This window comes from Lepidothrix coronata, unplaced genomic scaffold, assembly GCF_001604755.1.
Source record: "Lepidothrix coronata isolate B3197 unplaced genomic scaffold, Lepidothrix_coronata-1.0 Scaffold12, whole genome shotgun sequence".
Taxonomy (NCBI): Eukaryota; Metazoa; Chordata; class Aves; order Passeriformes; family Pipridae; genus Lepidothrix; species Lepidothrix coronata.
The window spans coordinates 7,083,295-7,108,636 of record NW_016690192.1 but is presented as its reverse complement, the minus strand read 5'-3'; the positions used below and the strand labels follow the sequence as shown (position 1 = coordinate 7,108,636).

The window sequence follows — 25,342 nt, the reverse complement described above, 5'->3', positions numbered from 1 at the left end:
TGAAATCAATGGGAAAAACACAGGCAAATGATATATCCTCTGAATTACCTCCCAGTTTGATTTCGGAAGAATCTGCAAGCTTTGAATTAAAATATTAGTATATCAAAATCAAGTGGAATTCAGGCTTTTAAAAAAACTAGAATCAGGAAAGTATCCAGATCTTGTTTGTGGTCTTTAACAACCATACAAAAACCAGTAAGAAAGGAATTTTAACACTGATTCAATTTGCTCTGTGAGACAAGAGGAAGAAGGGAGCCCTTGGGAAAGCAGGGTCAGCACAGAAAGGGAAGATACAGCAGCATTCCCTGCAGGGGAGAAGGCCAGAGGGTTAATAGATACATTTCTACTCAAAGAAAAGTATTTTAACAGGAAAGTAAATACAAATAAAAGCCCAAAATTGGTAAGGAAAATGATCGTCTCGCAAAGAAAGGAGCTTCATTTCACTGATGACACACAGTTTGGAAAGAGCTCTCAAGAGTTTTCTGGGAGCTTTTTGTTTCAAAGGCTGGAACTAATCTGTTGTTTGGTTGCTTATTTAGGGAAAAAAATCTGGGAAATCGTCATAGAAATATAATCCTTGAATGGTTTGGGTTGGGAGGGACCTTAAAGCGCATCCAGTCCCACCCCCTGCCATGGGCAGGGACACTTTCCACTAGACCAGGTTGCTCCAAGTCCCATCCAACCTGGTCTTGAACACTTCCAGGGGTGGGGCAGTCACAGCTTCTCTGGGCAACAGCACCATTAGTGACAATTTAATTTTCCCCTCAGTGGTTCCTGCCCCTGAAGCAGGTTCTCTGCCCTGCAAACAGCAGTGAGCAAGATGATAAAAAAATGGTTTATATTGGGTACTGCAATGCACAGAGCAGCTATTTCTGTTTTATTGTTGAAGGCCAGAAGCCATTTAGAGCTGAGTAAATACCTGGAAAAGCAGGTGACCAGTAAAGCATAATGTACTGCACCTCAGGCAAATCCATAGTTCCAGCTCTATTTCCAGTCAGAAGCAGGAAAGCCTGCAAAGAGCAGCTTCTTCCCAGCTAAAAAGCAGATGTTTTCTAATTTGCCACTTTCTGTTTTTAATGGAAGCTCCTGACTTATATAAATTACACTCTGTGCAACCTCTCTGGCTACAAAGTCCAGAATGTGTAACCCTGCTTGAAGTCAATGGAATCATGGAATATCCTGAGCTGGAAAGGACCCACAGGGACGGTGGAGTCCAACTCCTGGCCCTACGCAGGACACCAAAGGCTCTGGTTGCAAGGAGGGTAAAAAACCCAAAACCAAAACCAGAACTTTTTTGTTATTGGTTGAAGACCTTTAAAAGGTTGAAAGCCAAAGCTGCTGGTACCATTTTGCCTTTTTAATGTGTTAATCCAATTCCAGAGACACAATTTCCCCATCAGCTATTAGGTTTTACATAAAGTAAATAAATAAGATGTTAAACCTGGTCTGCATCACTAATCCAAGAGCTCAAGAGGCACCAGGCCAGCAATATAATCCTTCTTTTCCCCTTCCCAGCCTCAAGCTCTGATGGTCAAGTATAGGATGAAGTACAGTTTGAGACCAGAGTTTTCACTTGAAGGACCTCATTTATTTCACAAGACACATGACATCAATCAAACCTTTTACTTCTCCCTAACAGACAACAATCACAAACACAGCAATAATGGTCACAGTGCCAAATCTCACCTTTTTCATTCTCTTTGTATTTGCAGGTGCCAGCTGGAATTTCAGCTTGAAACATGGAGCCCACCATGATTTCCTGTTTTGAAATACCAGAAACAAGAAGTTAAGCAACCATATCCCTGCAGTTTTTTGTTAGCAAACACAAGGATGACAACATCTTCCCCCCCGCTTTAAACTTTAAACTTGTTTAAAATCTAAAAACACAGTCAACAGGCACTATATGGAAATGGATTTTTAACTGCTTGAGGAGGTCTTCAACATTTCTCATTATCAAAACTCTATTTATGGGGAAAAACTGGAGAGGACTTGGATGCTCTACAGAGCTCAGAGTTACTAGGTAATACATCAACTTATTATTTATGAAATATAGGCTTAGTATTTACCTTTTTCCAGTCTTCTGAGGGAATATAATCTTCATCTTCTTCAGATTCCTCCTCTATTTCACTATCTACAAGAAATTGTTGAAACATTTAGCCAAAAACAGCAAGGGTGGCAGGGGACAGGAGCCCAGCCTGTCACCCCACCAGGCTCCAGCCCTGCTCTCCTCCCTCCCCCCTTATCTCATCCCACACCACTGCTGACAGCACTTTTAGGGTCAACATAAATATTTCAGTATTGACGAGATTAAAAATTGACCCACCCTGTGTTCACATTTGGGTTAAGATACACAACAGGCTCTGAAAACTTAAGGCACAAATAAATTTTGCTATTAAAATAAAATTTCCTTTCCCTCACCCAGCTTTGAGTGATCCACATCCAAATTCACTCTAAAGTTTCTGGAAGTATTTTTTGTGGATGTTCAGCACCCACATGTGGGTTTCAACACCCTTTTCCATGAGCTCCTGGCTTAGTTCCTGTTGTTCTTTTTCCCTTAAAGCAGCTGGCACTGAATTTAAGGGACATCTCAGCACAAGGTGTGAGAATCTGTAAGTGTGTCTTCTTGGGATTTAGGAGCCTTGGATGTACAGCTCAGAGAGGCACAGAAGCATTTAAAATAGATTATTTGGGATAAGGATTGCCAGAAATGTTAAGCTCTTTATGATATAGCCCAGTTGCCTTTCCCAACGTACTGGTTTATGCATAGGATGCGATATAGCAGTACTAAAATTATTTATACATTAAATTACATTTTATACACAGCTGAACACTGTAAAAAACCCCAAACCTAATGTAATACAGTTGCTATGCTTAAAAATGGGAATTTATTTAAGATATTTGCAATCCTCTGCACAGCTACTGAGATTCCTTGGCCACTTTGGATTAAAATAAAGTACAGATTAGAAAACTGCATTTTTACAATGTCATGATTAGTAAGCATCAAGAATAAGGTATGGTAAGGAAATTAGTGTTGTTAAAACACAGAGCAATAGGAATTCAACAATCACTTTCATTAAAGAAAGGTAAAATATCTGCTGTCCGTAGGGCCCTGCTGCCAGCTCTGAAGGCTCAGGTCCCATCAGGAAAGATTCCACGGAAATAGGAGTTGTCTGAAGGGACAGCTACAACAGCCAACAGTCTCAAAGGGATGCAAAACCAGTTTTTAATCAAAACAAGAGAGAAAATGATCAGTTCAATGCTGACAGCAGTAACAACTGTGCAATTCTTGAAGCAAATTTTTGTCATTGTGACCTCCCACTTTGGTATTTCAGGGTTAACCATTCTTGGCCTTTTCCAGATTTTATTGCTTGAAGAAATCTGGGTTCTATTTGTAGAAAATTTCAGTTTTTACTTTTCCCTTCAGCTGGACTCTCAGCTCCTTTGGATGAGGACAAAACCCAGCCTTGGCACGATAACCACATGCTGCATAGCAATTATCTGGCTGGAACAGAGCATTTCCTACTTGTAAATATTTTTGCAAATATTTTTACCTCCATCCTTAATGTGAACTGGCAGCTGACACCAGGATGGCAAAGTAATTCCATACTAAATAACCACTTACTGCACCCAGACTCGTGTGCAAGGTAATTTTTCTGAAGGCACATCCTTACAAACCAATTTGCAGGATAAACTGGACTGAGAGTCTGCTTTTTAAAACTGTAGAATTTAAATTTCCCCAGAAATCTCATGCTTTCTTTTAAGGAAAGTCTGTTTCCTGGCCTTATAGAGAGTCAGCAGAGCAGAGCTAGCATTCAGCTAAAACCAAGAGTTTGTTTTCCTATTTTTGAGCATGATGCTAACCAAGAGCAGAATGAACAAGGAAAACCAATGTTTTTAGGAATCAGGTCAATCACAGCAAGATTGCTGTGCTGAGCATTAAACTGGACATACTTGTATCAAAATATTTACACCGACGAGGGCGAATTATCTCCTGGGGATCTTGAGATGCAACAGATGGTGCTGGGTCGTCGTTCGACGACTGTGTCTCGTCTTCCTGCCCTGATGAATCTTTTATGGCCTCCTCCTTGCACACAAAAAAACCAAAGAGCAGATCAGTTACTCCTTTGTATGTGACAAACACTATTTTAGCAAGATATTTTTCCAGGATTATTAATATATCAAATCCAAGTAGCTTTTATCTGACTTGAAGTGACTGGATGGATTGTGGCCTGTCCAGGCTGAGCCACCACAAATGTGTAAACACATCATCAGGTTATTTTTTGACCAGCATTTTAAGCAGATCAATATAACAAACACTCAGACTCTACCATACAAATCACAAATATAAACCTCAAATCAATCTTAATCTTTAATTTTTTTAATCAGTCAAGCAAATCCTTCTGGTTTTCATTTAATTTCATTTAATTTCAAATTTTAATTTGGTCTTTAAAACCCTTTCTAATGAATTTTCAACAAAAAGGGGAGGAATTATTTACCTGGAAATGGTACCTTCCATAAAAATTAACGTCAATAGAGTGGTTCAACCCCACAGAAACAGCACATCAGTAGAGTCGAGTCAAGATCAAAAATTAGGACAAGTTTCTTCATGAGAAGATAAACCACAACAACTATGGGAATTATTACAATCAGGGAAAATTTAAACTATAAATATTTTTTAGAAAAAAATCCACGCTTTCTATTTCAGTGCATGTTGTTTGTATCTTTTCTGTATTTTATTGCTACTTCTAACCCAGAAGCATCAGGCCCAGCACACATTGATGTGCACCTTTACCAGCAACCAGAGTATTGTCACATGTGCAGCTTAAAGCAGATTAAAAATAGAACCCAGCTAAGTGCAGGAGAGCTAAATAGGCTGTACAAAGATGAGCACTTGCAGAGAAAGCTTGAATGATTTATACAATTATTCCACCCCCACAGCTGTATTTTCTGCCTCTCCACTCCAGAGCCTGCAGCACCTCAGAGCTCCCATCCCATATCCCGTGCTCACTCCCCACCACCCTGGCTCCAGCCTGATCCAAACTGGGGTGGGACTGGTGAACACCTGCTCCCAGGTGCCAAACTGGGATTAGGCTGAACTGCTGGTGGTCACTGGGCAGACCCTGAGCTGTGGGTGCTGACGGGAGGAAGGCGTCGGCTCTGCATCGTCCTACAGAGGGTCTGAGCCCTGCAAAGGGACAAGGTGGCTCCTCACAGCAGGGACACGTGGACATGTCATCCAGTGAAAAGATAGGCAAGGTCTTAAATCAGCTACTGCAGAACACTGAAGTTGTGTCAGGAAGGAATTAAGAAGGACAGGCACAAGGAGCAAGTGAGACTTCACCATGCACAACAAAATAAACACTTGAGTGTCTTATTTTGATTCTGCACAGAATCCTTGAGGTTGGAAAAGCCCTCCAAGATCAGAGTCCAACTTGTTACTGATCCCCACCTTGTCACCCAGCCCAGAGCACTGAGTGCAATGTCCAGTCCCCTCCAGGGATGGGGACTCCACCACCTCCCTGGGCAGCCCCTTCCAATGCCTGAACACCCTTTCCAGGAAGAAATTATTCCTCAAAGAACTCTTCCCAAAATTATTCCTGCATCCTTCATGTTACATAAGTTTTTCCCCCTCTCCAGCTTCCTAAACCTTTCCCTATGTAATCTAACTATGGATCTTCCTTCTGAACTATTCAACCCACACAAATAACAATCTTTTACAGCATCTGTCAAGAGAGCTTGTAAATCCCAAGAACTTCACTTTCTGAATCAGGTGGATCATTCCTCGTCTCTCTGTCACATTCCAGAGATTCTAAAATGGGTATCAAAAAAGAAAAATGCATCCTTTTTAAAGCCAGATTAGGTAATGCAACTTTCACTAACGCCTGAGCTTTTTTATTTACTGACAATTCAAAGGAATTTGTATTTTAATGGAATTCAGGAGGCAGCAGTAATGGAGAAGTTACAGCTGTGCCTGTGACAGAATTGTTACAAATATATAGGACATTCCAAGTAGAAAAGACTTCTAAAATCAGAAAATTCCTTTAAGAGCACACAGAATGGGATTGTAAAGATGATAAGCTCAAAACTAAACAGTTTGCAAAGGTACTCGAAGCATTAGGTTCAGTTAATTTAAGTACAACCAGGGCTGCCAGGCTGAAAAATACAATGCTCAAGCTGCAAAACTTGCAGGATCTGCAACACTCAGAGCCACATTTAATTCAATTCTACATTGAGAAGTTTCAGTAATCAGCTTTTCACCTCGAAACAAGTATTCAGCCACATCTATTAAGGTGTCTGCAGGCATTTAAAATGTCAGTTTTGAAGTGCAATTACAATCCCTTCTTACACAATGTTGTAGGTATTCATGTATTTTAATTTGCCTCAGCAACAGTTTGGGATGACAGAAATGGAATTAAGAGCAATTAAAGAGAAATACAGATGGGTAATTAAGAATAAACCTTAGAGTTCAGTACACAAAGCATCTGAAATCAACTTTATTACAAAATATTCTGCCACGACCTGGGATCTTAAATGGTTGAGCAGTAAGCAAATCATGTATATGCAAAAGAGGATAAACACTCACCTTGTTTTCCCCACTACAGCCACTGTTGTCATCGTTATCAACATCATCATCATCTTCTCCCTCCTCCTCATCCTCCTCCTCCTCTTCATCGTCCTCCTCCTCCTGCGGTGGGATGGTGCCGTCGTAGCCGTAGCGGCTGAGCAGCTCCTGGATTGGCATATCACTCTCCTGAGGAACATCCAAACAAAGTTTGGGATTTTAACACGGATATTCCACATCCCACATCTGCCCCACAGCACAAAGGTGAGCACTTTATAACAGCAACACACCAAGATGGCCACTCCAAAAGGAATGGGCAGGCAAAATTTGAAGTTTCGGCTCCTATGAAAAATATGCGGTGGTTATTTTTATGCAGATAACTTTATTTCCCAAATCTTTATAAATTTACAGCAGACCCCACGTACTAACAATCTCACAGGGTTCATTAAAAGGGCTTGGTTTTATCATCTCCCTTCAGTACCCAGAGCAAACACACTCCTCATTGGAATATATGTTGATATTCCCTCTGCTGCTCAAAAACAAGTGGAAAAAATGATGGTATTTAGTACACATTTGTGGAAGAAATGGATAAGTTGTGTGTCAGCAGCAACTGCTTCGCACGGGCAGCTGAGACAGTGAGAGGTAGAAACTTGTCCTAGTGCAAGGCAGGAATTTCTGCAGTGACTCCAAGAATTCAGTACAATGAGGCCCAGAACTTGCGGTACCTGGCTGCAATGTGGAATTAAGTCTCTGTTGGGAAGTTGTGCTGCAGGGACAATTCTACAGTGTTCTACAACCCTGGTTTTGAATACAGAATTACACCCAAAATATGCACCTCCCTATCTCTCTGTACCTCTCCTGTTTCCGAGCAAAACAAAAAATGAGGGTTTGTATGGGGGTGAGGGATCACCTGATATCCAGGTAAAGATACTAATGTTTACAGACTTACATATATTTCAAGCTGGTTCTTTACAAATCCATCCACAGCTGGAAGCAAATCTGCTAATATATGTACACATTTAAAAATATTGATATTTAGAAAGCTGGTCCCCTCTGAAGGGACATTTCAAATGTTCTCAAATTTAGTGGCTCCCAAACTGTTACCTAATGCATTCACTTTATTAATAAAAATTATTAATTGCTGGGTCTGCACATTGCTTCTTTTATTACTTTTAATATTCAGTATCCAGCCTTCAGGGGCAGTATGTGATATCCCTAAGGAGATTTTTCAGTGCAGAAGCTTTCAGAGAGCATTTTAAAATTCTCTTTCTCACAAGATCAAATCCTCTGTTTATTATTTGGAGGTGTTTGCTTGCTCTAAATAGTTTTTCTTACTATTTAATGTGAATCAGATATTTTTAGTATTGGCTGACCTTTCCTAAGGGCCTTCAGTGATCAACAGATTTCTAGTTTCTGGAAACACCCTAAAAATACCAATTATAAAAGGCAAGGGGAGTTAGTTCTGCTCTGTAAAAATAAGAGTAACACAGGGTTTCCCAGTACTTGTTGTCTGTGTATTTTATTTTATTTTACTTCAAAGAACTAAGCCATTCTGCCACTTAGTGCTCTACTCTTTGGTTAAGCCTTACACACAGACCATGTGGACTTAAATGTCCTCCCCTTCCCTCTTAATTTCTTGGTTCCCGTCGTATCATTTAATGGAAAGAACTCTTAGAAGTGGAGAATTAATATTTTACTGACACAGACAACATGAAAGGACTGTGGTCTTAATTAAAATCTGGCACAGCTTGCAGAAAAATCCTATTCCTAGTTATACAAATGTTCTCCAGTACATTTTGGAAAGTAATATACTTTCTTTAAGCACCCCTATCCTATTTGTAAAGACAGCTGAGAATTAAAAAGAACTTTTACTGCAATTTGCAGGTATGTGTGAACTATGCAATAGGAATATTACTGACTGTATGTTACCTAGGAAAGGGGGTTTGTATTTACAACATTTTTCTTGGGTAGAGCCTCCTAACTTCAAATAGTTCATTACAATTCCAAAAGCTCCAAGGACCAACAACTCTCCCAGAGAAAATACAAAATGTGATTTCTCTGTTGCTTTGGGATTGCAAAAATAGAAAAGGTTGAAAAGATCACAGCGATTATCCAAGACATCAAAAATCCTTACGTGGAAGAAGTCTCCAAGGCCAACCTGGACGGGGCTTGGAGCAACCTGGTCTAGTGGAAGGTGTCCCCACCCATGGCAGGGGGTGGAACTGGATGAGCTTTAACGTCCCTCCCAACCCAAACCATTCCCTGATTCCATAAGGAATGAATTATAACTTGTGTCCGGAGCAGAAGTAGGTGAGGGGGACTTGGTCACATCTGGTACAGACACTCCTACACACAAAAATGGTATTATGGAATACCTGTCTGGATATGATCAAGGATAATTTGCTGTATCACCTTGCAGGGCTTTCCTGCTCAAAAAAACTGAACTTTCAAGATGTATCACAGAGAACCACCAAATCCAATAGTTGGATCCCCTTCCTTCTGCTCTGCTCTTAGGGAACTGTGTTTTTTCCCCACACTAGAGCAGCAGAGGGTGACTCCTGGTCTGCAGATGCCGATATTCTACTGCCTTTAAACAAATGCAAAGAGAAGCACGGGGTGCTGCTGAACCTCATAGAGTCATGGAATCTTGGAATGGTTTGGGATGGAAGGGACCTTAAAGCTCATCCAGTTCTACTCCCTGCCAAGGGTAGGGACATCTTCCACTATCCCAGGTTGCTCCAAGCCCTGTCCAATCTGGCCTTGAACACTTCCAGAGATGGGGCAGCCACAGCTTCTCTGGGAATTCCATCCCAGCCCCTCACCACCCTCATAGCCAGGAATTCCTTCCCAATATCCCATCTAAACCCATTCCTCTTTCAGTTTAATACCATTCCCCCTTGTCCTGTCCCTCTATTCCTTGTCCAAAGTCTCTTTCAAGCTCTCTTGAAGCTCCTTTAGGCACTGGAAGGGGCTCTAAGGTCTCCCTGGAGCCTTCTCTTCTCCAGGTGAACACCCCCATCTTTCCCAGCCTGGCTCCTCAAGGACCAACACATTGGAGATGCACCAGAGATTAAACTCATGAGTAGAAAAGACCCCGACCCTCAAGGGAAGGGGGAATTTTTATGACAATCAGAAGTGAAAACATTAAAGTTCAAAAATGCTTTTGCAAAACCCAAATGAACTGGTCAATCAGGAACATTCCCAGCCTGGGGAAATCTGAAATAATACATGTAAATTTTGGGGGAAAATGAGAGGATAGCACTTGTCCTGACAGTAGTTTTGAGATTTAGATGGCCTGTCACCCAGGACTTAAAAAAGATAAAGTTATATATATATATATATATACACATAAACCTGCTATCCCACAACTAGAGGTAAGCACTGGATATGAGGAGATAAACTGAAGAGTTGTAATGTGGTGATAAAATTACACAAAATATGATGGGAAAAAAAGCCATATTTTCAACTTAAAATCCACATGACACACATGTGGAGCTCCATTTCTCATTTGATCTTGATGAAGCATATTCAGATTAACCAACTATTTATTTAGCTTTATGTTTACCATTTAATATCAACCTGGAAATTACCAGAAAGAAATCATCATTTACACTGGAAATATAGATTAAATGCACTAATTAATTAAAAGTCATATTGGCATAATTACTTATGCTAAATAGGATTTGTACATTGAATATGCATCTGTGAATCATTAATGAGTTGTTCTGGAGGTCTTTGCAGACAACGAGGCCACAGACAGTACCCAAATTACTCTGCATTTATAATAAACCTACTTGGTAATTTAAGGATATTATTCCTGCCTGAGAAATAATTGAAGACAATACATAAGTGACACCATAACCTGAAATCACCAGAAAGAAATTATCATTTACATTGGAACTACAGATTAAATGCACCAAATTAATTTAAAGTCATATGGGCATAATCACTTAGGTTAAATAGGATTTATACATAATTTTCTCTGCATTTTCCTTTAAAATTATGATATTCCTACATGCTCCACTGTATTATTATATAGGTATTTGTATAAAAATGCAAAAGATAAGCAAAATTATGAGGTTCGTGTTTTTTACATATAAGTGCAAGTGCTTTATAAAATAATAACTTGCACTAATCAGGTGGAATATACAAGTCTAGTCAGAGGATATTTTAACTTATATTAACTCAAAATGCAATCTCTAAAATGCAAAACCTATACAATAAAAATAAGGAAAAAGAAACTAAAGAAGAACAGTTTTATACATTTATTAAGTATTTATGTATTTATGCACCAGTATTAAGTATTTATGTACCAGTATTAAGTATTCATGTATCAGTAGATGTCCATTATACCTATAATATATATCTAAAATATATATCTATGATACACAGTATATGTGTATTTTATATATACAGCATATGTATATTAAATGTTTATTTTATATATAAAAAGTATTTATGTCCCAGTATGTGCATATTATATATATATCTAAAATGTATATACAGTACACATAGTATATATAATATATATACCATATGTATATTAAGTATTTATATATAAAATATGTATATTATTTATGTTATATATAAAGTATTTCTGTACCAGTATGTGTATATTATATATATGAAATATATCTAAAGTGCATATATAATATACACAGTATATGTATACTATATAGTATCTCTATTAAGTATTTATATATAAAATATGTTTATTAAGTAGTTATTTTATATATATATATATATATATATATATATATGAGGTATTTATGTAATGGTTTCTTTTCCGCAATTTTTGAGACATTTAGTTCAGCCCCTTTTCCCCCTTCTCTCTATTATTTACCTATTAATAGTTTTGGGGTGATTATTTTTTAAAATTCCAAATATAAGGGCTAAAACCCTGCATATGTTTTGCGTGAGGCTGTGGTTCTGCTTTAGGACTACTTAAGGCCACCTACCCTGTTAAGATCCTCTATTTCAGATCTGATGTTTGTCTCTCCTTCCATCATTTCCTCCTCTTCTAATGTCCGTTCATCATCAAAGTCATGCACCAGCATATCAGCTGATGGGTCAAACTCATGGTCATCAGATGTTGCTGAACCTCCTGATGGGAAACATTTTAAACAATGTTTTTAGTTACATCATGGCCTCACAGAGTTTAATTTCTTTTTATTATTTTGATGACATTTTAACGCGTAGATTATACTCAGAAATCCAAATCTTTTGCCTCGATCCTTTATCTTAGGGAAAGGCAGGCTTGCTATTCATGGAAAGCTTTGGATAGGGAGAGGTCCTGGCAGAAAGAACCAGGAGGGTGAATAACTAGCCAGATCGCCCAGTTCCCTAGCCCTGGACATCAGGCCCTAGTTAAATGTCTGGAAAATGTTCAGGTTTTGAACACTTTACTCTTAAATAATCATAAACCTGCCTAAATCGAGTTCTACTGGGAGCAGAAATACTCATAAAATACAAACTCTGGGCAGTCGTTCCCTTTATTCTTTGGAAGCTTCTTTGTTTACAACTACAAAGACGGATTAATGACTTCTCCAAAATTTACATTAAACAAGCTTCAGAGTTATGCAGATTTTATTTCTGAGTTATTTTCCCCCGTGCCTTTATTTTTCACAGTTCTTTGTAGAGAGGTCTGGTTATATATTGTGACAATGAAAAAGAAATGGATGGATGGATGGTTTGGCAGATGTCCTTCAGCAATACCTGAGTTTTAATTCCAACCCTGCTCATATTTTTCCACCTGCATTCTTGGACAATTTAAATTTCATTTTCCAAAGCTTGTGCTCACACTAAGCGTGTGACTACGAGGTTTAACTAAAAAGCAATTAATTATTTCTCTGAAAGAAATAAAAGCTCAAGAGATAACACCAGCCCAGCTAAAGTAGCTCCTGGAAAGCTTTTCCACTAGTAGGATGCCAATAAAACCTTGGAAATCATAAAAAATATTTACCTGGGCTTGAAGACTCAACAGAAGGCTAAAAAAGAAAAGAAAGGAAATTATTTTTGCTAATTTGTACAAAGTCAATTCAATAATTCAGCTGATACGAAGCAAGTCACTATAAAAAACATATTGATAAATAAAGCTCCAAGGTAAATAATAACTTAAAGATCCAGCTCTGTTTTAACTCCAGGAACTAAATCCCCTTTCCACAACCTAGGTATATCCCAGATTGGAAGGGATATCCCAAATATACCCCAGGTATATCCCAGATTACATGGGCAGGGAAGCACAGTGGAAGAGAAATCATTCTTCCCATTTGAAGCTGAACACAAATTCCCAGTTCTATTTCAATACAGGGCCACATTTTTTAAAGGTAATCCCAAATCACTCTGAGAATTCCTCAGGGCACAAAGGGAAAAGCAATCTTTAATCTTAAATCTCTGACCCAGCTGTGAGGAAAAATACCAACTAACAAAAACAAACAAATGAACAAACCAAACAGACAAACAAACAAAAAAACCCCCAAAAAACCAAACCAAAATGAACAACAAAAAAAATCAATAAAAACCCCACAAAACCCCCTCACCAAACCAAAATAAACCCGCCAAACAAACAAAGAACCCACCTCAAACCAAACAAACAGAAAAAAAAATATTTTACAAACCAGACTTTCTTCCTGAGTACATTTAAAACACAAATTAATATGGACACAGGCTACAAAACTAATAATTTTTTTGAGATATAGGAAGAAAACAAGACTTCCCCAATAATCCATGTAACAGAGTCACCTTCTGGCCCAGCATATTTGATAATCCTATATTTATAATGTGAACAAACAACATTCTGCTTTCCCTTGGTTACAGCTTTGCCAATCTTTAAGTTCCTGGGATGACATTTGCATGTCAGACATTCAAACCTCATTTGTTTTGATAATTCAAGCAAATGTTTCAACTCTTTTCAGGCACAGACCTAGTGAAATGGGTTTTTCCGAGTTAGGAAAACAGACTTTTTCCTTCAGAGCTGCAGAACCTCAAAATGTATTTCCCTGTGTCAAGCAAAAAGGGTGGAGAAGGTGCCTGGAGGGAGGAGAGAAAATACAAGAGAAGAAGCTGTGCTCTCCTAACACTGCAGAGCCTGAAGAAAATACAGAATATATCCACTGACTTCAGGGAGAGCCACCACAGGTGGATTTTTCCACATTTATTAACATCCAAATATATTTTTAGTTTTTGGGGAGCATCCCTGCTGACTTGGAGAAATAGTATCTAAGGCAGGATTAGCTTTAAAAGCCAAGGAAAATCATACCTGGACAATACTGAATTATAGGATCACATAATGGAATGGGTTGGGCTGGGAGGGACCTTAAAGCCCATCCAGTCCCACCACTTGCCATGGGCAGGGACATCTTCCACCATCCCAGGTTGCTCCAAGCCCTGTCCAGCCTGGCCTTGGACACTTCCAGGGATGGGGCAGCCACAGCTTCTCTGAGAATTCCATCCCAGCCCCTCACCACCCTCATAGGGAAGAATTCCTTCCTAATATCTCATCTAACCCTGTCCTTCCCCCTCCTTGCTCTGTCCCTCCAGGCCCTTGTCCCAAGTCCCTCTCCAGCTCTCTTGGAACTTCTCTAGGCACTGGAAGGGGCTCTGAGATCTCCCTGGACAAACTCACATGAAGTGGGTAAGAACTAAAAACATTTTTGCAAAATATTGCACAATGCCAGAGGAAGTTTTGCAAATCACTACATCCAGAAAAGTCTTTATTTGCAAAGATTATGCTAACAAATTCCAGAGTCCAGTATTCCTGCACATACTGAGCTGAGTATCACGATCAGCCAGCGAGAACTGACCTCTATTTGGTGCGTTTTGTTTGATAAACTTGCAAAACTGGGTGATTTAAAATATGTAATACACCATTATTAGTGTGAGTTAACAAACCTTCAGTGTATTTATTGCAACAATCACAGGTGGAAAAGCAAATAAATTCAATATTGCCAGGCCAGGAAAGAAACCACGAAGACCCTTCCCTTTTCTTCATGGAAGGGGTTGCAATACATTGGGAGGGGACACGAAAGAAAGAGAAGGGGAAAGAGAAGGAAAAGGGAAGGGGAAGGGAAGGGGAAGGAAAAGGGGAAGGGAAAGGGGAAGTGGAAGGGGAAGGGAAGGAACAACAGCATATAAATCAGGAATAACAGGAGTTCAGGGAGCCATGACTCCAAAATCCAACCCCAAAAGCACAGCCTTGCATTCAGCCACAGTTCAGGACTTGCCAACAAGAGCTGGAGAAGGTCTTGGCCCACGAGCCTCATGTAGAGGGGATTCCAAAGAGGTGGGAGGCTGGGAGAGCCTGGGATGTTCAGCCTGGAGAAGAGATGGCTCAGGAGGATCAGATTCATGTGCATAAATCTCGGACAGAAGGGTGAACAGAAGACTGAGCCAGTCACTTCTCAGTGGCATCCCGTGACAGGAGTCAGTGGGAACAAACTGGAATATGTTTAAACACTAGGAAAAGCTTTTTTCCCTGTAAAAGGGATGAAATGTGGGAACATGCTGCCCCCCAGAAGTTGTGGTGTCTGCACTCGAGGTGTACAAAACCAGACTGGCACTGGGAACCTGCTCTTGCTAAGCCAGCCCTGAGCCATGGCTTGGTCTGAATGATCTCCAGATGTTCCTTCCAACTCCAACGCTTCTGGAACTAAAGTGCTCCAATACAGACTGCAATGGAGCTGAGCACAATGAAGGATTTCCCTGCTGAGAGGGGACAAAACCCACAGTGGGGCATGAAAAGATCTCAGAAAAGTCAAGCACACTTGAAGGAACGATGTTCAGCTCCCAATATTCTGGAATGGCACGGATAAGGCCTGACAGCTCAAGAAGGAAACAACCTTCCCTACAGCCTGAAATGCTGCTAAGGGACTTTAAAAACTCCAAAACATAGAACCAGTACAATCCCAGCCTATAGGAGAAAATAGATACAAATGTCAAACCAGGAAATCTGTAAAAATCCAGCCACCTGCAGAAACACCATTTCCATCCTTGAGAGGTTCTAGTCCGTTCTTTGCCACAGACTCCACAGGCAGCTTTTGGGAGAGCAGCCTCTGGCTCTCTATTCCTTTTTCCCAAGCTTCGCCAACCACATCTGCCTCATCTGTGGATTGTTCTCTCTGCATTTTATATGTTTCCAGTCTGTGTGATGCACTGCCAATCATTTCCTCCTTCTATTTCTAGGTACATACAGTGTCCAATTACAACCCATCTGCATTAATGAGCAGCTGCTGCCAAAGGTAGTCCTGACCTCTTCCCACCACTCCATGTCTCTGCCACTTGTGCCAGGCCCAGTCAACTGGAAGCTGCAGCACATGCTGGTTCAGCAGCCCCATCTCAGAGATGACTAACACCACTTTTCCATTCTATCCATGAGCCAAAGGACTTTATCCGAGGCCTCTGCGATTGCCAGATGTGCTGCAAACAGTCCCCAGCACGAGCTTGGAGCTGAACACTTGGAGAAGGGAATGTGGTGGGAGGCCTGGAAAACCCTTCAGTGACAGTCTGTCAGCATCACACAGGAGGGGAAAGAGCACCCTCTGATTAAGAGTTGTTGCAAGGCAATTACTGCAAGGCTGGACGAATCAGTCCTATTTCGTGCCTCCAAGTGATGATGACTCTGGTCAGGGTAGGACAGACGGCTTTGGGGGCATTTGATTATAAAAATTTCCTGGCAGTGGTTCAAGATCATATGGCTGCATTGGCATCAGCAGATCCTAATTCCTAAGCTATGGCATAGCAATGGAACAGGAGTTCCTGTGAAAAGGACACCCTTGTACTTCAGTGGCTTTTCATTTTCTGCTGCAGCCATTCAGAGAGAAGCACAAAGCAGTGTTTTGCCTCAAGGGCACTCAAGGGCACAAAGAGCTGCTACCTATCAATGGATAATGGTATCCAAGGCCCAAGAGAGAAAAACTGTAGGATACTGACAATATACAGGCTGACAGACTCCAATTTTCTATGCATTGTACCATCAGAAAAGATAACAGTGAATCTCTGTTGTGGGTTCAAAAGAATGAAAAAACATTCATGAACTCCTAATCCACGGACAATGAGGAAAAGCTCAAGTGGCCAAGGAGTCCTGATACACCAAGGAGCACATTTGTTCAAGTTCCATCTGAGCAACAAGAAGGAAATACCAACTCTGAGGTATGAAGAAAACAAACCTCATGGTAGAGAGAAGAAAAGACACTGAACCATGAAACATCAGCACTAAAAGAATGTCACTGTTTTTATTCCATGTGTATTTTTTGGAGCCTCAGGAAAGCCAGGCTGAGTACATGTTTTCAGAAGCTTAGAGACACTTGCAGCAAGAACCAGCCAAAAGATCATATCCAATACATCCTCCAGCACGTGGATACAGGAATACATGGGACTGAAGTTGGCCAGACACCTTTGACTGCCAAGTGGTGAATGCAGCAACACGTGTCAGACATGGAAACATCCACAGTGTTACTCTGACAACAACAACTGCCTGGACTTCGGGAAGTGTCTGGATCACCGTCAATTGTGATGAAGATAAACTAAAACCAAACTGGCATTGTGACAGTTTATTTAATGCAAACAGCCTTCAGGAGACACCAGTTGTGCACAGTTTATTCCAGGCAATGCCCAGTGCTGGATGCTGGCAGGAGATGTCCAGGTTTTATTCCAACACTTCAGAGGTGCTTAGACTGGAATGGGATACTCCAAACTGTGGAAGGAATGCACTGAGTTTTCTCTTTTCACATTTCTCCTACAGCAAAACCACCTGAACAGGACTGACAGGACACTACAGACTTTCATTTCTGCCCACAAAACTACTGTTGTCTTTGCTACCATCTTTCACACTGTTTAATATAAACAAGTAATAATGAAACATCCCAAAATCAGCAGTATCTACATGACAAATATACATCCTGTTCAAATTGACTCAGTTACCTTTAACAGCTCTTTAACTGTTACATAAACCAGTTAAAATCTTGGATTAAATTCTCTCTATATTCACAGCAATATGTCTGACAAACCCATCAATTTGCTCAGGTCTTTTGAACTCTGTGACAGGAAAATACCCTAAAGTTAATAAACTCTCTTGAGCTGAGCTAAATGATGGCCTAGAGAAAAGGACTGGTTTAAATGGAGAAGAGCACCCTTTGCTCAAGAGGGAATGTGTCCCTTTCCATAACCAGGTATGTATGTCAGTGGAAGGCCTGTTCCCTCTCTCAATATAATCAATATATATTCGATTTGTATATCAAATTAGCTTGTGTTAGAAAATGCAAAAGCCGCATTTTTACCTCATGAAGAAAATAGCAACATATTGAAGTAAGGAAAAAAGAAAAATACTGTTGGTCCTCATTTAACAGTTCTACATGTGAACGCTTCTACAGCCCAAACTGCAGTGACATCCCTGAAATGGAAGCCTTTATATACATGGAATTTTATTTTCTTAGTTTGATTGGTAAATGACAAAACTCTTGTACTTCCAGAACACAAGGACTGAGTGCAATATTTGAACTCACAGATCCCAAACATGTACATCTAAGCCTTGAAACTGCCACCTCAGCAAAAGTCCCCTGGCTTGGCCATTTCTTTCTGAGACTTGATTCCTCTATAAAGATGACTTTTTCCCAACCTCTTTCCTTGGAAGTTTTCAAGACCAGACTGGAGATAGCCATCAGCAAGCCAGGGAGACCTCAGAGCAGATCCTGCTGTGAGCAGAAGGTTGGATCAGAGACCTCCTGAGCTCCTTTCCACCCCAAATTATCTCATAATGCTGTTTTGATATTTTTGACACAGCTGGAATTGTTCAGCCTGGAGAAGAGAAGGCTCCAGAGACAACTTAGAGCCCCTTCCACTGCCTAAAGGGGCTCCAAGAGAGCTGAAGAGGGACTTGGGACAAGGACACAGAGTGACAGGACAAAGGGCAATAGCTTCCCACTGCCAGAGGGCAGGGTTAGGTGGGATATTGGGAAGGAATTCTTCCCTGTGAGGGTGGTGAGGCCCTGGCACAGGTTGCCCAGAGAAGTTGTGGCTGCCCCATCCCTGGAAGTGTCCAAGGCCAGGTTGGACGGGGCTTGGAGCAACCTGGTCTAGTGGAAGGTGTCCATGCCTGTGGCAGGGGCTGGAACAAGCTCTGAGATTCCTTCCAACCCAAACCATTCTGGGATTCTGTGAACTGAAAAAAACCCAACCAAACAAACCTAAAACCCAGCAGTGTCAGTGTTTGTGGAGAAGCTGCCGGACCAGTTCCAGAGGGCCCAGCTGGCAAGAACCACAGGCCAGTTTTAATGCAACTGACTCAGTCCTGTACCAACCTACTTAAATCCCTTCACCAGGAAAAGTCAGAAAGCAGACTATGCAGAATATTTCAGAAGGGATATCGTTTCTGTGGATCTTTCAGACATCCCCTACACATCACGACTCTCTTAAGTAGCCTTTTTAACTTAGTTTTGGCAGTGAAGACACTGTATCCCTTTGGGACATCAACATTGTAATGAAAAGCCCTAAAAAGGAAGGTGTTTCAGCTGCAACACTAACAAAAGTAGCAATAGCAATTTAAAAAAAAAGTCAAGAAAAAATACCATCAGTGCTTCAGGGGAAGGCAGAGGCTGAAGGGTGTCAGGTGATGAATCTTCCCGGAGTGTTTACATTTTCCCAGCCTGTTACCTGCTCCACACCACTGTCAGGGGTTATCACACCGTGAAGGTGCACCCAAACCCATATGGATTTACAGGCTTCCATGAGTGACAATGGCATACTTTCCCCTCTGCCAACCACTGCTGTGAGAGCAGCCTCCAGCAAGAGGAAATAGTACCCTGAAAATCATGGAATGATTTGCGACAGGAGGGACCTCAAAGATCACCCAGTCCCACCCCCCGCCACAGGCAGAGGCATCTTCCACTATCCCAGGTTGCTCCAAGTGCTGTCCAACCTGGCCTTGGACACTTCCAGGGATGGGGTAGCCACAGCTTCTCTGGGCAACCTGTGCCAGGGCCTCACCACCCTCACAGGGAAGAATTCCTTCCCACTATCCCATCTAACTCTACCCTCTGACAGTGGGAAGCCATTCCTCCTTGTCCTGTCACTCTGTGTCCTTGTCCCAAGTCCCTCTCCAGCTCTCCTGGAGCCCCTTTAGGCACTGGGAGGGGCTCTGAGGTCTCCAGTGGGGACAACAAGGCAGGACAGGTGACAATGACAGATGAGCGTTAGGGCAGCGGCCGATCCCCGCCCTGGGATTGGGGGATCAGGGCCATCCCAGTCTGAACACTCACTCCCCAAGCTGAGCACAAAGATCTGGAAGTCCTGCAGAGCAGTTGGAGCTGTAGTTCTCGGGGTTCCAAGTCCCAGGAAGGAACAGCAAAGTTCAGGGTGGTGAAAGGAGCTTCTGTCCAACAACTCATGAAGACACTGCTGAAATCACACACTGACTTCTGTAAAATAAAGTGGAACCCAATCTCCTGCTCTGAGCAGAGTCGATGGCTGGAACCAGGACCCACTCACCAGCTGTATCCCAATAAGCAACGCGCAGGGATTTTCCTAAAGGACTGAGTCCTCAGGAGATGCTCCAGGCTGAAGGAAGCTTCTGGATGGAGGCAGCTGTATCAGAGGATGCCCTGGTTGACAGGACATGATGCTCCCTAGAGAACTTCCCATTCCAAGGAGTACTGGGGAACACAACCATAACAGCCCACCAGAACACACCATCTCTGTCTTGCATGAAGCACACACTTCAAATAAACATTTTCTAATTATTTAATGCCCATTTCCATGACAAAATACAGTACCAGCCTTGACTTCTTGTAGTAATCTATCTTGCTAAGGAAAATTGAGAGTCTATGGAATGATTGTATCCTGCCATAGGATTTCAGATGAAACCACCTACAGTCATATGTCAAGCACCACAAGAAAACATTCTTATGGATAATTTGTGACGTTAATGGATTAGAAGGGAAATATTAATACAATTTGGAGCTTCTGGCCAGGAAAAAGCACAGAAAGAAATGGAACTTTACAACAATTCCACTGTCTGCCTCAATCCTTGTGTTAGGAAGAACTTTAAGTCCTGAGCTGTAAACCCAGAAACACCAAGATTTTATCACATGCAAAAAATGTTCACAAATCTCTTCTATTATGACAAAAACACCCCAGAGCCATCCCCTTTTTGCAGTTTAGAAATGCAGAATGCCATTGTTTCCCCTGCCATTCCCTTGTGCTTTCCCTTTCCTCATATCAAAACTGAGGAAATACAAACGGTGGCTAAACCCAATCACTTTGGGGTTTATTCCCTTACCAAGGAATTGAAAAAACTGAATTCCCAGATGTACATTACATTCACAAATATCTCTGTAAAGCATTCTACAAGCGCTGCTCCAGAATGACACAAAAAAGACAATTAGTTACATGAAGATGAAACAAGAAAAAAATATAATTCTTCTCAAAGAACAGACTGATGTGAATCACCAACTTTAATCACGGTTTAGATCAGTCAGTAGGAAACCTGGATTTAATCTGTTTTCACCTTGTTTTGTACCCAGGTGTTACTCAAAAGCTCCGATCCCCCTGACTATTCAAACAACTCAATTTGCAACTCAATTAGTGACTGTGTGAACTTAACTACTGCTTGCTACTACAGCTTTATGCAGATTGATTTAAAGCAATAGCCAAGCTTAGTAAAAACACAAATATTAAAAATACTAAGAATGGTTATTAGATCACCTATTTCTTCAACATCTGTCCTGAAGCTGTTTCAAAATATGAAAATAGAATGTGGTTACATTCACAAAGTTTAAAATTCTTCAATTGAAAAAAGCACAGCATTGAGATGAAAGGAAAATTTTTCCACACAATAGGAATTTAAAGATGACTTATTAGAGCACTGTCACACGATGTTAATAACCAACTAAACTTTCAGAAACTCAAACAACATTAAAGTGCCTTCAAAGAAATCAGGTTGAACAGTTTAATTGTCCACTGACACCACAAGAGGAGTGGTCCTGCTCCAGGACAAGCAGCTCCTGCCTCTTCCCATACTCGCCCCACAGAAATTCCCTCTGAAGAAGAAAAGTTTAAATTGTTACTCCAATGGGTCACAAGACTGAATAACCTCAAGCTTTGGGAGAAACAAATGTTCCAGCAACATGAAGAGATTCATAGAATGGTTTAGGTTAGAAAAGCCCTCCCAGACCATCAAGCCCAACCACTCCCCAGCACTGCCAAGGCCACCACTGTGTCCCCAAGGGCCACATCCACATGGCTTTTAAATCCCCCCAGGGAGGGGGACTCCATCACTGCCCTGGGCAATATCCAACCTGACCCTCCCCTGGCACAGCTTGAGGCCATTTCCTCTCACCCTGTCCCTTGTTCCCTGGGAGCAGAGCCCGACCGACCCCCACCTGGCTCTACCCTCCTGTCAGGGAGTTGCAGAGAGCAAGAAGGTCCCCTTGGAGCCTCCTGAGGATCTGCTGTCCCATCCCATCCCCACTCCAGGTCCAGTCCCTGCAGGGTCTTTCCATCAGCTGACACCTGCCCTGCAGGAAGCTTTTAAGTTCCTTTCTAAGCCAGTGAGAGGGATCAACCCACAGGAGAAGTTCAGGGGCACCCATTCAAAAGCAGCAGGAGGAGCAGGATCTCCCCCTTGGAGCAGCCAGGAACTGTTAGATCACCCCAACCCATAACTAAACCGGTTAGAACCAAAATATGTAAATCAAAAATCAGGAATATTTTGTTCCCAATGCTCCCAACCCACCTCTGACCAAACACAACCACCCTCTTCCCCACACAGCAGCCCTGATACTTCTATTCTTCAGTGAATTAGGAAAAAATCCCAAACCAAACACAAACCTTGTCATTTTCCCTTTATTTTTCCCTGTTCAGTATCCTGTAGCATTCCTGTAAATGTGCATCCTATCATGGAACAACAGCAGAAATTTGGCACTTCTGGAAATTGCAGTAGGTATTGATTGAGCTGCCTCTTTTCAACACAAAAGTCCAAGCCCAGCTCTTCCAGTTTTGGGATCAGAAAATCTCATTCTCTCACTTACATTTTATTCCAACATTACAATGGCTGAATAAACAAAAACATTCTCTTTCAGCTGCTAATCGAGCTTTTGGTCCCAATCTTTTCTTCTCAGGAGGCATTAAAATACTTGTATTTGGAGAAAATTTGTGTATCAGCATTTCCTCCACCACAAACACTCAGTAAGCAGCTTAATGCAGGATATTGTAACAGTCACAAAGCTTCAGCTGATCTTAAGTTAGAGGTGTTTTCTTTCTGGTTTATGCCTGGAACAAACTTCTAACATGTTGGAATATGAGGAACCACGTGAACATGTAAAAAGAACCCTAACACAGGTTATTAATCCCAAGCCTAAACTCAGTTTAATATATATTCTAAAGCCTTTTTTTTTTCCTGTCTGTCCTGTATTCAAATTGCTTCTGCAAAAGTGAAGCAGCATTTTTGTCACTTTAGTTTCACTTTCTGGACTCGTTCTCTCACTAACCATGCTGGGTGCTGCTTTCTGAAGAGCCTTCCTGTCTAACCCATCAAGTTTCATAGTTACATTGGGTTTTGAGGTTTAGATCTGGAGCTGATTCTCTAGAACACAACATTTTAGGATCATTCCTGCCTGAGGGATGAGCTCCCGTGCATTCCTTCAGAACAGTCACAAACAATTTTCCACTGGGGAAGGAAGGATGGGGAAGAGGGCAAGAGGCACAACAGCAGTCTCAGACCTCACAGCCTTTCCACCCACATTTTCATCACCCTCAGTTCCTTTAGTTCGATACCAGAGCGAAGAGGAAATGCCATGCTAAGGAGGATTCCCAACCTAGTCCCTGTATATTCCCTAAATTCATAGAATATTAGAGTGGTTTGGGTTGGAAGGGACCTGAAAGACTATCCAGTTCCAACCCCCTGCCATGGGCAGGGACACAAACCATATTCAGAACATTTCTCCTGGTTTAAATCACTGAAAGTATTAATTTTGTCTCAATTCAGATACAACAGTTCCCTGCACAACTCGACTGGGAACGAACACCACGTGCTCATGAACTCATCCACAGGTGGATCCAAGCTCCCTCAGGTAGATCCAAGCTCTCCCGGCCCCTTCTGCTCCTCCTACTCCTTCCGCTCAAATAAAGACGCCAAAACAGCACAAAGAATTCACCTTCAAAATGGCGAAGATGAAGAAAACCCTTTTCCTTTCTTAGCCAAATATCAAGACCAATAAAGGCCCCGGCTGTTGGAAAATCCATGAAGGGAAAACCCAAGCTCCACATTCCAGTGCGTTTTTGTTGCTCTGGGCAGCACAGCCTTCCCCAGCCCTCAGAGTGCCGAGGACGTGACATGGAGTAGGAAGTTCCTCAGCATCAGCAAAAGGCTCAGCCCTCCAGGACACAGCACTGAGAGGATATTGGGGTTCAGATCACAGGATTTGGCGGTTAATAAAAAAAAAGACAAAACTTCCAGGCAGTTGGTGAAACTCAAGACAGAAATCCTGAATTCCGTGAGAGACAAATCCCAAATCCTGTGATGCCCAGAGCAAAGGCCCCACTGTCTCTCCAGCTCTAGAGATGGGAGGACTTTAATATTCACATTTTTTAGGATCAGAGCTGTGGTTCTCTCCCTCTCAAGATAAAAAAACCAAACAGGCAGGTTCTTCTAACTCCTAAGATTAGCTCAGGACATGTTGTCTCAACAACAGGAAGAATGCTCCATCACAGTTCTCATTTGGGAGGAAAAGATAAAATAATTTAAGGGAAAATCCGTGTTTACTCAGGAATTCCAAGGGAAGAAGCCTCATGTATAAAATATCCTAATCCTGACAGTTCCAACTCCCCTGGAAGTGACGCCTGTCCCACAGGTTTCATTTTCCCAACAGATACTTCTCAACTCAGCATTTCCAATGCCAAGAGATTGGCATCTGGGGCTAATTCGAAGAAAACTTAATGGAACACCCATCCATCTGTCCCAGCTCTCCTCCTGAGCAGGGGAAGGAGTCGCTCCCCCAGATCCCACCGGGATGGACAAACCCACCCCGTCAATGACTCCACGCTTCAAAAAAGAGGTGTGTTTTTGGTTTTATTTTTGTTTTAATTACCCCATTATTACCCTTTCATTATTTTATGCTATCCCCATTAACAGAACACAACTGATTACCCCAAATAATTCCTTGGAAACCCTGCGTTTCCCAGGAGAAGGCTCTCCCCTCGCAGGACCACTGCCCTACCTCTGAACCAACCCCCCTTTGTCCTAACGACTAAAAAAAGATATTTAAAGCAAATAAATAGACGTGGTGCTACAAAAAGCGGGAGGCGCCGCCCTGGGTCCCGCCCGCTTACTCCCTTTAGGGGCCTTCAGCCCCCGGGACGGCCTGTTCGGGTCGTCCCGGGGGCTGAAGGCCCCTGAGGGGGGGAGCGGGCGGGACCTCCGGTGCTCACGGGCCTCCGCTCCCCGCAACAAACTTGCAGCCCCGCGCAACAAGTTCCCCGTGCGCCCCCCTGACGGTCTCACCTCGGCCATGGTCGCTGAGGGCGCGGGGAAGGGTCACATCGCCGGGAGGAGCCGTCGGTCCCGGGAGGGGGGAGCGGGGCGGGAGCGGCTCCGGGAGCGGCAGCGGCGGCGGCGGGAGGGGGCGGGGCCGCGCTGCGCACGACGTCACCGCGCACCGCGACTGTCAATCACGGCGCGGGCCACGCCCCCCGGCAGGCGCTGAGGGCCACGCCCCCCGAGCCTGGTGTTTGAGGCAGCGGGTCCCGCTTGTCACTCAGGGTGTTGGTCAAGCTCTCACATGTCACTCAGGG

At 42.2% G+C, this 25,342-nt stretch overlaps 1 protein-coding gene across 5 annotated transcripts in view; it reads right to left on the bottom strand.

Annotated features, from left to right (window-relative positions):
- Positions 1 to 25,342, bottom strand: part of MIER1 (MIER1 transcriptional regulator) — a 35,133-nt gene that overhangs the window by 8,496 nt on the left and 1,295 nt on the right. For 2 of the 5 annotated variants that reach the window (XM_017805569.1, XM_017805570.1), the window contains 6 exons: positions 12,525 to 12,549; positions 11,521 to 11,666; positions 6,584 to 6,751; positions 3,952 to 4,084; positions 2,067 to 2,131; positions 1,687 to 1,759 (listed from right to left, as the gene is read on the bottom strand). In XM_017805569.1, coding sequence (XP_017661058.1) covers positions 1,687 to 1,759; positions 2,067 to 2,131; positions 3,952 to 4,084; positions 6,584 to 6,751; positions 11,521 to 11,619 — 538 coding nt within the window. In that variant the 5' untranslated portion in view covers positions 11,620 to 11,666; positions 12,525 to 12,549. Of the gene's footprint in view, positions 1 to 1,686; positions 1,760 to 2,066; positions 2,132 to 3,951; positions 4,085 to 6,583; positions 6,752 to 8,937; positions 9,159 to 11,520; positions 11,667 to 12,524; positions 12,550 to 25,052; positions 25,167 to 25,342 lie in introns of those variants that run through there. The other 3 variants (XM_017805568.1, XM_017805573.1, XM_017805572.1) reach the window with 3 other exon arrangements.